At 37.2% G+C, this 12,254-nt stretch overlaps 1 protein-coding gene across 3 annotated transcripts; it reads left to right on the forward strand.

Annotated features, from left to right (window-relative positions):
* The first annotated feature begins 223 nt into the window (after positions 1-223).
* Positions 224-8,207, forward strand: LOC131334451 (filament-like plant protein 4). Of its 3 annotated transcripts, none has more exons than XM_058369466.1 (6): positions 224-479; positions 2,138-2,257; positions 3,298-3,517; positions 3,677-6,008; positions 6,643-6,688; positions 7,538-8,207. In XM_058369466.1, the coding sequence occupies exons 2-6, from the start codon at positions 2,144-2,146 to the stop codon at positions 7,940-7,942; spliced, it is 3,117 nt and encodes a 1,038-aa protein (XP_058225449.1). In that variant the 5' UTR covers positions 224-479; positions 2,138-2,143; the 3' UTR covers positions 7,943-8,207. The 3 variants fall into 3 exon arrangements, with proteins under 3 accessions (XP_058225449.1, XP_058225448.1, XP_058225450.1); XM_058369465.1 differs by lacking the exon at positions 224-479 and adding an exon at positions 621-1,327; XM_058369467.1 differs by lacking the exon at positions 224-479 and adding an exon at positions 1,432-1,453.
* Positions 8,208-12,254: the final 4,047 nt, after the last annotated feature.

Consider the following 12,254-nt stretch of genomic DNA (forward strand, 5'->3'; position numbering starts at 1 on the left):
TTCAAAGGATGTAGAATAATAAGTAAAAAGTGCATCGATGTCTGAGAAATGTATATTGATATTTATAAAAATATATTAAAATCTGTAATATATGTATTGATATTCAAACTCATTTAAATTTATTGAGTATTATCTTTCGTCTAGTGGGCGAAAGTTAACAAAATCGGAAAAAAAAAATTTATTAAAGCTGCCGAGATATAAAGGCGGATGGTTTGGTGCTTTCGACATTTTTGCCCTTTCAACTGACACCTAAACGCCCCCGAATATTTTTTACGCCCACACCCACCACCACCCCCATCCTCTCTCCACCGCCACCTCCTCTCTCTCTCTCTCTCTCTCTCTCTCTCTCTCCACTCTCTCTCTCTCTCTCAAACATCGACGGACACACATTCTCTCCCTTCTCTACATAGAACAGAAAAATCACTGCTTTTACTCTCTCTCTCTCTCTCTCTCTCTAGGAGCTAGCTGCATTGGTATTGGTAAGTCTGATTGTTTTTTTAATTCCACTGTCTTCTCGGATTCTTCTCTCTCGATTTTCCCGATTCCTTCTCTGAAACCCCTGTTTTTGTTTTTCACTTCGCATGTTTTCTGAAAAACTCTCTCTCTCTCTCTCTCTCTCTCTCTCTCTCTCTCGTCGGTGTGCTAGAGTTTGCTTTTACCTGACTATTTTTACTTTGGCCTATTATATAATTCCGAAATGTAAGCCGAATTTCACTTATCCGTTTTGATTTTCTACAGCACTTGTTTCGGCTCTGTGTTTATTCGCTGTGAAATTCGTAATGTGCCTTTGATTGCCTCGAATTGCGTGAATCTCCCGGTATTTTAGGACAAAAGATTCCTTTTTTAATACGACATCGCCGTTTCTAGTGCGAAATTTCTTCCGGTTCGTTTTTTTTTTTTTGTTTTTTTTCATAACAAAAAAGTAATCTTTGTGTTGATATCGCGCAACTGATTGCTTTATTTGCTTTGGTTTGGTGTGCATTGATTGAAGCGTGTGAAAAAAAAAATGAAGAGTTTTTTTATTTTATTTATTTTTAAATGTGGAGTGAAGGTCAAAGGAAATAAATTTGGGCCTAATTTCGCAGTGCATGTGATCTATTTCCTTTTTTGACATATGAAAATGGTTACTAGATTTTGGGAATCTCACATTTAAGGCATGTTTTCGGGGTTGAATACGCGATAACGTTTTTCTGACACAGAATGGTCACAGAAAATGGAAATCCAACTCTTTTGTTTATTTCCTGTGTTATTATTCTGTTTCTGAATTGAAAACCCAAATCAGTTTAGCCCAACTAATATCACTAATCTAAGCTTCACAGTGCCTCAGGTATAAAGATTCTATTACTATTGGAGAACGCTTGTGTTTATCTCCTGTGTTTTTCTTTCTGAATTGTTAAACGAAATCAATTTAGCCTCAACTAATTTCACTATTCTATGTTCCACAGTGCCTCAGGTATAAAGATTTCTCTTACCACTGGAGATGTCTGATATGAATTTTGTTTTTTCTTTTCATTTTTCTTGAAATATAGAAAATGAAATTCAACTCTTGTGTTACATGCTCTGTATTTTTGTTTCTGGGATGGAAAACCCAAATCAATCTAGCCCAAGTAGTTTCACTAATCTAAGGTCCACAGTTCCTCTGGTAAAAAAAACCTTCTATTATAAATAAAGACGCCTGCTCATTAGGGATATGGATTTCTGTTTTCATTTTTCGTAAATTATTGTAAACTTGTTTGGTTGACGGTTGTGCGAAATATGGAACCTGGTGTTTTTTGTAAACCGGTTTGTTGAAAGAATGTATTCATATTGTTGAAAAAAATTGGTTAGAAATGAAAACAACGAGTGTTTGTATTTTGAAAACCAAAATCCTGAAGAGTTCTATAATTGTACTTCTTAATTCAGGAAACAGCAACCATCAGTGCAGTGGTTTTTTTTTTTTTGGGTACCCTTTCTTCTGATTGCAGAGAATAACTATGTTTTGTTGATTTGTTTATTCTGGTTTAACATTTTTAAATGTTAACTTGTCTGGGAAAAAGAAATCGGAAAAAGAAATAGGAAAAAGGAATGGATTAAAAAAATTCAAATTACTGTGTTACTATGTAGTATGCGACTCAGTTGTGTATGTGCAAACTCACAGTTTGAGATGGAGAGACGGAGTTGGCCCTGGAAGAAGAAATCATCTGGTAAGGCTGGAGCTGACAAAGAAATTCTTGCCTCAGACTCTGCTGGTGTTTTGGCTGGTTCACTGGGTGATCAGGTAACAGATTATGCTTTAATTCCTTCATTGTGCTTTTAAAAAATGCTACATGTCAACCGTTTTTCGTCAATGCCTATTTGGATACTCACTATTGATTCTTCATGCCTAAATAGCCAATAAGAAAATTGTGAAAGCAATTAATATGTTTCCACGTAATCCGTGATTTTATCATTTTTTTTTTCTTTTCCTTTTTAAAGAGCTCAGTGTATTATAGTAAGATCCTTTCAAGTGGTGCCATGTAACCTACACCTGTGCACACACAATGTTGCTCATGCGAATGAGGGGATTGGGGCTGTTGGGGAAAGGGTGTGGAGTTCCCCACTTAACTAGTCTTAGAGGAGTCCTATCTGTAGCCCTCTGATTATGTTGTTTATTCAGCAAATTTTCAGCATGTGTTTGATGAATGTAGTTTTTTTTTTTTTTTGTATCTGATTGTTTCTTCATGTATTTATCAGTCTGTTGGAGCTTCTTGTTGCACCCGTGTTTCCTTATTAAACCTATTACAAACTGCTTCAGAGCTTTCTGTATTCTTACCATCTTTGACTATCTGTTATAGCTTGAGCAAAAATTGAGCAACTTTGATGTTTAAAATTGGTAAGGTTAACACCGATACCCTTTGGAAGGTAAGAGTTACGCTGAATGTGACACATCAGGAGACCAGAGAGAAGTCTTTTTTGAGTGAAGCTAAAATATTTTTTTCCTGGCTGCAGTCTGTGAGATGTTACGAAGGTTTTTTCTTTTTCACTGCAGTTAAAACTAATGCATTAAGAAAATTGTTTCAGCAAAATGAAACCTTAAGTCCAAGGTTGTATGGAGCAGTAAAGTTTCTAATTATTGGACTGAGTTGTTTCTTTTTTTGCATTGCTGTGTATATTGCAATTTGAGGTTGGCTGGTCATAGTCAATCCAATGAGATAATTAATTTCATGCATTGGTAGATCTTTTGTAATTCCAGCGCTTCATCCATTATACTTCTTAGATCCCTATTCCCCTTTCTGTGTTACCCGTTTATCATTAGTAGATTCTTCTATCTGGTTACAGGATAACTACAAAAAAACAAACTATGTTCAAATCTCTGTGGAGTCGTACTCACAGCTCACCGGGTTGGAGTCTCAAGTAAAGACGTATGAGGATCAGGTGAAAACTTTGGAGGATCATGTTAAGGAATTGAATGAAAATCTATCCGCAGCTGAAACAGAGATGACTAATAAGGACAACATGGTGAAACAGCATGCCAAAGTTGCAGAAGAAGCTGTCTCAGGTATAATTTGACAGATATGCCGCAGGAAAAGACTATGAATATCTTTTTCTTTCCGTATGGAATGTAGGGGGTGCATATTTAGGAACCTTGCATAAGGACCAAATCGTCTTTTGTTGATTTTCTATGCATTTTATAACCTGAATAGTATATATGCTGTAGGTTGGGAAAAGGCCGAGGCTGAAGCTTTGACGCTGAAAAATCATTTAGAATCTGTCACACTTTTAAAGCTTACGGCTGAAGATCGAGCTTCGCATTTAGATGGTGCTCTAAAAGAGTGCATGAGACAGATACGGAATTTGAAAGAAGAACACGAACAAAAATTGCATGATGTAGTTCTAATGAAGACAAAGGAGTGGGATAAAATAAGGCTTGAACTTGAAGCAAAAATGGGTAACTTGGACCAAGAACTCCTAAGATCAGAAGCAGAGAATGCCGCATTGTCAAGGTCATTGCAAGAGCGTTCTACCATGTTGATCAAAATAAGCGAAGAAAAATCACAAGCGGAGGCAGAGATTGAACTACTGAAGAGCAATATAGAATCGTGTGAAAGAGAAATAAATTCATTTAAATACGAACTCCATGTAGTTACAAAGGAGCTGGAGATCCGAAATGAGGAAAAGAATATGAGTGTGAGATCTGCAGAAGTGGCCAACAAGCAGTATTTAGAAGGGGCGAAGAAAATAGCTAAGTTGGAAGCAGAATGCCAAAGATTGCGTGGTCTTGTGAAGAAGAAATTGCCTGGTCCCGCTGCATTGGCCCAAATGAAGTTAGAAGTTGAGAGCTTAGGTCACGATTATGGAGAAAATAGAGTAAGGAGGTCTCCCACAAAGCCTCCTAGTCCACACCCATTTCAGGTGCCCGAATTTTCCCTCGACAGTTATCGAAAATTCCATAAAGAGAATGAGTTTCTCACGGAACGTATTTTGGCAATGGAAGAGGAAACAAAGATGTTGAAAGAAGCTTTGGCGAAGCGCAATAGTGAATTGCAAGCTTCTAGGAATATTTTTGCTAAGACAGCTAGCAAGCTTCAAAGCTTAGAATTGCAACTGCAAGCAAAGAATCTAGAAAAGAGTCCCTCAAAATCTAATCTTCAGATTCCCACTGAAGGTTCCTTTAGTCAAAACACTGGCAGTCCACCTAGCTTTGCTTCCATGTCTGACGATGGAAACGATGATGAAGGAAGTTGTGCTGGTTCTTGGGCTACTGTAGTGATCAAGAAGGAAAATAACATTGAGAAATCTAGTAAGTCTGAAAATGAAAATCAACTGGAGCTTATGGATGACTTCCTGGAGATGGAGAAATTGGCAAATGTGTCAAATGAATCAAACGGAACCATCTCTGGTAAAGATATTTCAAATGATACGAAAACCGTAATTGCAAATCACGATACTTCAGTAGAAGTGCCAACTAATCCCCCTTTCCATTCGAATGGGGAATTGTTGGTACCGTTTCTACAATCTGATGTTGGTCCACGGCTGTTGATGAAGCTCCGGTCGAGAATCTCTATGTTGTTTGAGATGATGCCTAAGGATGCCGATGTTGAAAAGATTTTGGACGACATCAGATGTGCTGTGCAGGAAACACATGATAATCTGCATCAACACTCTACTGGTTGTGATGGACAGGCTTGTCCCGAGGGCACTGAAGTGGTAGCTGAAAATAAGGAGTTATCTTTGTCTGAAGATAGTAAGTCGGGTGTAGAAATGGTGCATACCATTGACCAAGAATTGGCAGTTGCCATATCTTGGATTCTTGAGTTTGTATTGGTTTTGGGTGATGAAGCTATGGCTGTGGAGGGAACATGTCCCAATGGGGATGGATTGAGCCACAAAATTCAGGAGTTCTCCTCCAAATTTGATGAGGTTATTAACAGCAGAATACATTTGCCTGATTTTGTTCTTGACCTTTCACGTGTTTTGAACAAAGCCAGCGAACTTCATTTTAATGTCCTGGGTTATAAGAACAACGAAGGGGAAAATAGTAGTTCTGATTGCATAGACAAGGTTGCCCTACCTGAGAATAAGGTGGTTTCAAATGGTTGTGCTCACTTTTCTGATTCCACTTCCGATCCTGACGTTCCGCATGAAGGAAGTTCCATCCCAACCTTTGTATCAAATGCTGCATCGTGGAAATGCTCACTCGAGGAGTTTGAACAGTTGAAACTGGAGAAAGATAACTTGTTTTTGGAACTGGGCAGGTGTTCTGAAAATCTGGAAAGCACCAAGACTCAGTTACAGGAAACAGAACAGAAACTGGTAGAAGTCAAGTCACAATTTGCATCTGCTCAAAAATCAAACAGCTTGGCCGAGACACAGCTGAAATGTATGGCTGAGTCGTACAAGTCTCTTGAAACACGTGCTGAGGAGGTGCAAATCGAAGTAAATCTTTTGCGAGCCAAAATGGAAAGTTTGGATAATGAGCTTCAAGACGAAAAGAGGAACCATCAGGACGCATTGGCCAGATGTAAGGATCTTCAAGAGCAGCTACAAAGGTTAGAAAACTCATTCCATGTTCGGTTGCTGGTTCAGAATCATACTAGTCTTGAGAAGGCAAACATTCCACCATTTTCAATGTGTATCGATTTTTTTTGGCAAACATGGTTTTGGAGACATTGGAAACATCTTTTCGGTGTTCGTTGAAAATGGTTCTTTCCCAAGACATTCCTTAAGAAGCAAGTTTTGAAATTTGTCATCCATTCGTGTTCTCAAAAATTGATTGGTAGGCAATGGCTGACCGTCACTACTGAAATGGATAGAGTAAAAACATAAAAATGTATTCATCCTTCATGTGTCCTCATCTCTCCTTTGTCAATAATTCTTCCTCTGAGAACTTTATTTGCATTTGGGTGATCACACCCTTTCTTGTGTTTCCCGTAGTTTCCTTTTGCACTTCCTGTGTCCACAAATGTTGGTCTGTTACTAGGTCATCGCGTCAAACAAATGGGTTATCAAGTAATGTTGATTTTCCGTCATTCAATTCCAAAGTACGAATTCTTAAATAATGATTGGTGGCACCATGTTTGCCTATGTATTAACGTATGTATCTACATCTGTTGATTCATACTTTCTGAAACCTTAACCGAATTTATATTATATCTGATTCCTACTTGCTCTTTTCTTTGAAAGGAACGAGGGCAGTGCAGTGGCTGATGTCGACGTTAAGACTAATCAGGTAAGGGGCTTATATTCACATTGTTTTCCAATTTTGGAGTTGCTCATATGCTCATCTATGCCATTACTTCTAAAAGAGCGTTATTTATGTGGCAAAAATATAATGTTTGAAGGATTTGCCTCTGCATGTGTTCAGTTGAATTTTTTTTGAAAGTGATGCTTTACTCTCTGAAAGTTCATTCAATGTGATTCCAGGTGCTTGTGACTTTTAACAACTTTTTAGAGAGAGAAATTATTCGTTTCATTTCAACTGACACAGAAACAATAGCATCACTTAGCTATTTATACAAAGCTAATCAACCAACTTAACTAAGTAGGAGTAATTAACTAAGCTAACTAACCAACTAAGCTAACAGCTGTAACAAACTAACTGCCAAACTGGATGAGCTGTCATTGAGTCACATGTTCTCTTGAACTTTAGACTCTGAAGCTTGAATTGCATTTGGTATACTTGACAGCTTTATCTTTTAACTTCTTATCAGAATTGCAAGGTTTCCTATTCAAAGCGTAAAAGTGGGATTTTTCCGCTCAATTCTCTCACCTCTCTTAGTTGTATTTGACTCCCACCTGTGTGCTATCTATTCCTATATTGACTCCCACCTGTGTGCTATCAATTCCAATATTGAGGCAGTCCATACATGTCTTTTTTGCTCCGCCTTTAATTGCGCCAGATAACGTGTTCTATGTATACAAGAAAAAAGATAAGACGAACTGAATCTTTGACCTGGGAATTTGGCGATTTGCTGTTCAATTTTCTTTCATGTCAAGTGATTACTGCAAGTTCCTAGTTTTAACCCCTGGGGTGATGCAGCAAAAGTGATGAACTTCCGAATCCTTGTGGTAATTGCAGGAGAAAGATTTTGCTGCTGCAGCAGAGAAGCTAGCAGAGTGTCAAGAAACCATACTTCTTCTTGGCAAGCAGTTGAACACTATGCGTCCTCAAACAGAACTTATGGGTTCTTCACTCAATAAAAGCAGTCAGAAGGGTGATGGTTCTACTGAAGAAGAACCAACTACCACCGGACTCGAGCTGGACTGTAGTAATTCGCACAAAACAGGTGGTGAGTCCCCAAATATATACAATTCCCCTTTCAGTCCGTCCAAGAGTACTGAAGCAATTAGTCCCCTGAGATCACCAATCAGTTCGAAGAATCCAAAACATCGACCAACCAAGTCGGGATCATCTTCTTCTGCTTCTACTCCAACTCCGGAGAAACATTCACGTGGGATTAGTAGATTCTTCTCCTCAAAGTGAAAAATGGCCATTAGGCTGCTTTTTAAGCTGAGTTTCGGAAAATAAACTGTTCTTTGTTTCATAGTTTTGAGTCCTCATTCAGTGCTAAACCTCAGTCACGTGGCTCCCTGTGGTTCAACCCCGCAGCTCGTTTTGCTTAGTCTCCTTCTGGAGAGAGTGCTTTGTGAGGTAGTTTTTGTGAAGTTGTATATGAAGTTGTGATTATGAATTCGACAGTTTTTGTTAAAACTTATGTGAAGATATAAGTACTGGTTGATTATTCATCCATATTTTAGACAACCCAAGCATGGGTGAAACTAGTAAGAATTAGCGAAGTGTTCCTCTTTCAAAAAAAAAAGATTATTCATCCGTATTTTAGACAACCCAAACATGGGTGAAACTAGTGAGAATTAGCGAAGTGTTCCTCTTTCAAAAAAAAATGATTATTCATCCGTATTTTAGACAACCCAAACATGGGTGAAACTAGTAAGAATTAGCGAAGTGTTCCTCTTTCAAAAAAAAAAGCATAAGTGTTCGAGAAGTAAACATTGTTGTTGGTCAGCAAGATCACAAAATGAGGTTTGTTTTGAGCTCTATCTTTGTGACTTTTAAACCTTCGTAATGTTAGATCAAGCTTGAGTCAGGATTCTCGATCTTTGTGGTGGAAGTGAACGACAGATTTTTCTCCTTGTTTCTTTGGCAGTGTGGATTTTTCTTTGACTCGGACAAGACCATGTTGGTCGTTTTGGGATTTTGGATTTGGATTCTCTCTGTGCACGATCTCCAATAAATTTTCTTACAATTGTTACTCTGATTTCTCTATTTATTTCTCTCAACTCATTATTCAAAATCCCAAGACGAACATGGTTGTTTGTTGATACAAACATCCGAACAAAAATATGTCTCGAGTTGATATGTTCAATGCAAAATATACATACTATGTCAGACATGGAATAAAGGATGGAGCCAGAGAAGTCAAGTGGGAGCGGCCTCCGCTACAACGATTTTGAAAAATGCAATTACTATATTAAAAGAAGAAATTATCTCCAAATTATATAAACTCACCACCACTAAATTTTTCAGTATTTTTGGTTGTTTAGAAGTCTTTAATTCTCTCTCTTTTTTATTAAAGAATTAAGGCCAACAAATTATTCCCAAACCAAATTTAACGGGTCAAGTGAAATTGACACAAACCAAATTAATGGATAGATTTCATAAGAGAGAGAGTTCATCCCAAAATGGGATGCAAGGGAGTGAGGAACAAAAGCTTTCTATATCACATCAAAAATTACCTAATGAGGACACAATATGCTAGTTACCCGAAAGAATTCCCAGAAATGATCCCGAATTTGAAAATCGATGGTCCAGATTCACTTAAAGTCAATCTGGACCATCGATTTTCAAATTCGAGGTCATTTTTTGGTACTCTTTCGGGACACATAGAATTTTTCGGACACAATACACCTATTTATAGACGCAAGTTTTGTCTCATATCTTGTTCCCCATCTTTCCCTTGAAATACAAGCCAACCTATATTCTCTCTCCTTGAACTCTCCTACTCAGCACTTATTCCTCTCATTCACTCATTGGAAATAACGCCCCTGCCGCCTTTCTTCTCCGGCAAAATTCCTCCCGGCCGGCTCGTCTCCTCTCCGGGTGTTGACAATTAGAATTCGTACGTACGTGTAGTAACTCGGGTTCACGTTACAGAGGTGAGTCGCAAATATACCTTGGTTACATAGCTTATTTTTTAATGTCTTGCAACTATGAAATGTTAAATTTGTGAAAATAGACGACTTGTACGGAAGCGTCTAGTGCATAATGAGCATAATTGGAAATATGGATTTTCAAAGATAAGCATGGGGTATGTATTTTAATGGAAAAAAGACTGAAATGTATTACGTATATCGAGAAAGAAATCAGGGCGTTGAGATTTGGCGCCTAAAGTGTTAAAGGATCCTAGGGACTTGATATCATTTTCTGCCTATGGCGTCGCTCCCCAAATCAGTTGCCGGTATTCCGCTCGTGATAGATGCATCGTTCGATTTGTGTATTTTTCTTAAAATGTGGTTTAGCAGTTTCAAGCCTGAAAACTGATTTTTCTTTCGATAATGTGGTTTAGCAGTTTTGAGCCTGAACACTGACTTTTCTATCGATGATGTGGTTTAGCAATTTCGAGCTTGAAAACTAACTTTTCTATCAATAATGTGGTTTAACAGTTTTGAGCTTGAAAACTGATTTTTCTCTCTTAAATACTTGTTTACCATTTTCTTATGAAAATATCAAATCTTTATATCATCATTTCCCATGTTGATTATGTAACCTTGGTATATATTGACGCTCGCTAGAATGGTTTTGTGTTTATGAAACCATTTCAAAATACAAGGGTAAAGCTGGCTATGTGGTTAATATTTGAAGATTGTTGTGCTGCTATTGAATTAAATAATAATATTCGGGATTGTAATATTTCAAGGCTGTTGTTATTTGGTGGTGCCATAGTTGTGGGCTCCAGTGTTGTAATTTAATGCTGGTAGGCGAGTATGCATTTCGATTGCACGTTAGACAGCTCTGTATGTATTTTTATGTTTCTATTTATCAATTCATAAAACTGGTAATTTATTAAAGAAATTTTACGGCCATAGCAAAGGCCTGAGGTGATTCTTGAATCAATGGCCGATTACGAATTTTTAACTTATGGTTTTGGGTCATGACAAATTAACATGGGGAGGTAATCGGTTTTGGAGAGTGTGTCAATGTAATGGAGGTATCATTGCGTTAAATGTGTTATGAAGAACAATTTTTGTTAGGTACTGAAAGAATATGCAATTTTGTTATGCAATGAAAACAATATAATGGAAGTACTATATGCGTAGTACATATTTATAGTTTCAAAGAAAACATCACGTATGTTTACATAAAGAGACGTAAAAGCAAGGGCATTATGGTTGAAGGACCCGGGGGCTTTGCTGCCCCAGCGGCACAGGAGCCCCTACCCACACTGTCAAAACGTTGCCGTTTTGGTTAAATAAAAAATCCAAACTATTAATTTGTAATCATATGGAGCAGAAACGTAATTATGAGAGCTTTAGGGACAAATTTGATTATGTTTCTTTAGAATAATATGATCAGAATAGTAAGATCTTCACACCCGTTCAAACGGATTAAAAATTGGACCACTTAATTTTTTAACCATATTTTTTAATATATAAACAGTGCTCAAATTTTCACTCCGTTTGAATCGGTGCAAAGATCTTATTATTCAGATCATATTATTCTAAAGAGTCGTAATTCATTTTTATCTCATATTAAGTATATATTCTTTATTTAGGACCCTATGGAGCATAAATGTGATTATGAGAGTCCTAGAGATAAAAATGAATTACGACCCTTTAGAATAATATGATAAGAATAACAAGATATTTTGCACCGATTCAAACGGAGTGAAAATTTGAGCACTAATTTTTTAGACCGTTTATATATTAAAAAATATGGTTAAAAAATTAAGTGGTCCAATTTTTAATCCGTTTGAATGGATGTGAAGATCTTACTATTCTGATCATATTATTCTAAATAGACATAATCAAATTTTGTCTCATTATTCTAAATAGACATAATCAAATTTTGTCTCTAAGACTCTCATAATTACGTTTCTGCTTCATAGAATTACAAATTGATGGTTTGGATTTTTTATTTAACCAAAACGACAACGTTTGGCAGTGTGGGTAGGGGCTCCTGTGCCGTTGGGGCAGTAGAGCCCCCGGGTCCATGGTTGAATGTTCACCCACGATCCAATAATCTGATTATATTTTCAAACACTTCACGGATGCATCATCTATTTCTCAAACTTCTACCAAACACTTTCACAAATTCTGATTATAATCTTTTCAGACAATAAAAAACACAACACCATCCACATGCGTGTGGGCCCCACATGTATGTGAAGAATTGTGGATGATGTTGTGTCGAAATTATTGTGTATGTAGCATTATTGAATCCAGACTCTACAATTTACAATCCTATATCTATCTCTATAATTGACCAAAATAATATGAGCCAAACACCCACTAAAACGCGACTATCATGTCTCCATAGAAAAAATGTGGCTGGAAGCTCATTGTGCATGTGTAAGTAGTATATACCAAATTACCATTGAGTAAAAGGGAGAGCCTCCCAATTGAAAAAATAAGCCAAAATTGGCAACCCATCAATTTCACCCCACGCTCTCTTTTTCTTTAGCCTCAATTCGGATTGCGGAAATCTTGAGAAAAAATGGGAATATGATATCATACCTTTATGATTTTGAAATTTAAAAACGACACCAATAGGAATGTGA

The sequence above is a fragment of the Rhododendron vialii genome, chromosome 7a (assembly GCF_030253575.1).
Source record: "Rhododendron vialii isolate Sample 1 chromosome 7a, ASM3025357v1".
NCBI lineage: Eukaryota > Viridiplantae > Streptophyta > Magnoliopsida > Ericales > Ericaceae > Rhododendron > Rhododendron vialii.

Excerpts from the sequence above, each read along its gene's own strand:
- LOC131334451 (XM_058369466.1), top strand. The coding sequence starts at position 2,144 with ATGGAGAGACGGAGTTGGCCCTGGAAGAAGAAATCATCTGGTAAGGCT. Across the intron at positions 3,518-3,676 it reads TGCAGAAGAAGCTGTCTCAG|GTTGGGAAAAGGCCGAGGCT; the intron begins GTATAATTTGAC and ends TATATGCTGTAG. Across the intron at positions 6,009-6,642 it reads CTTCAAGAGCAGCTACAAAG|GAACGAGGGCAGTGCAGTGG; the intron begins GTTAGAAAACTC and ends TTTCTTTGAAAG.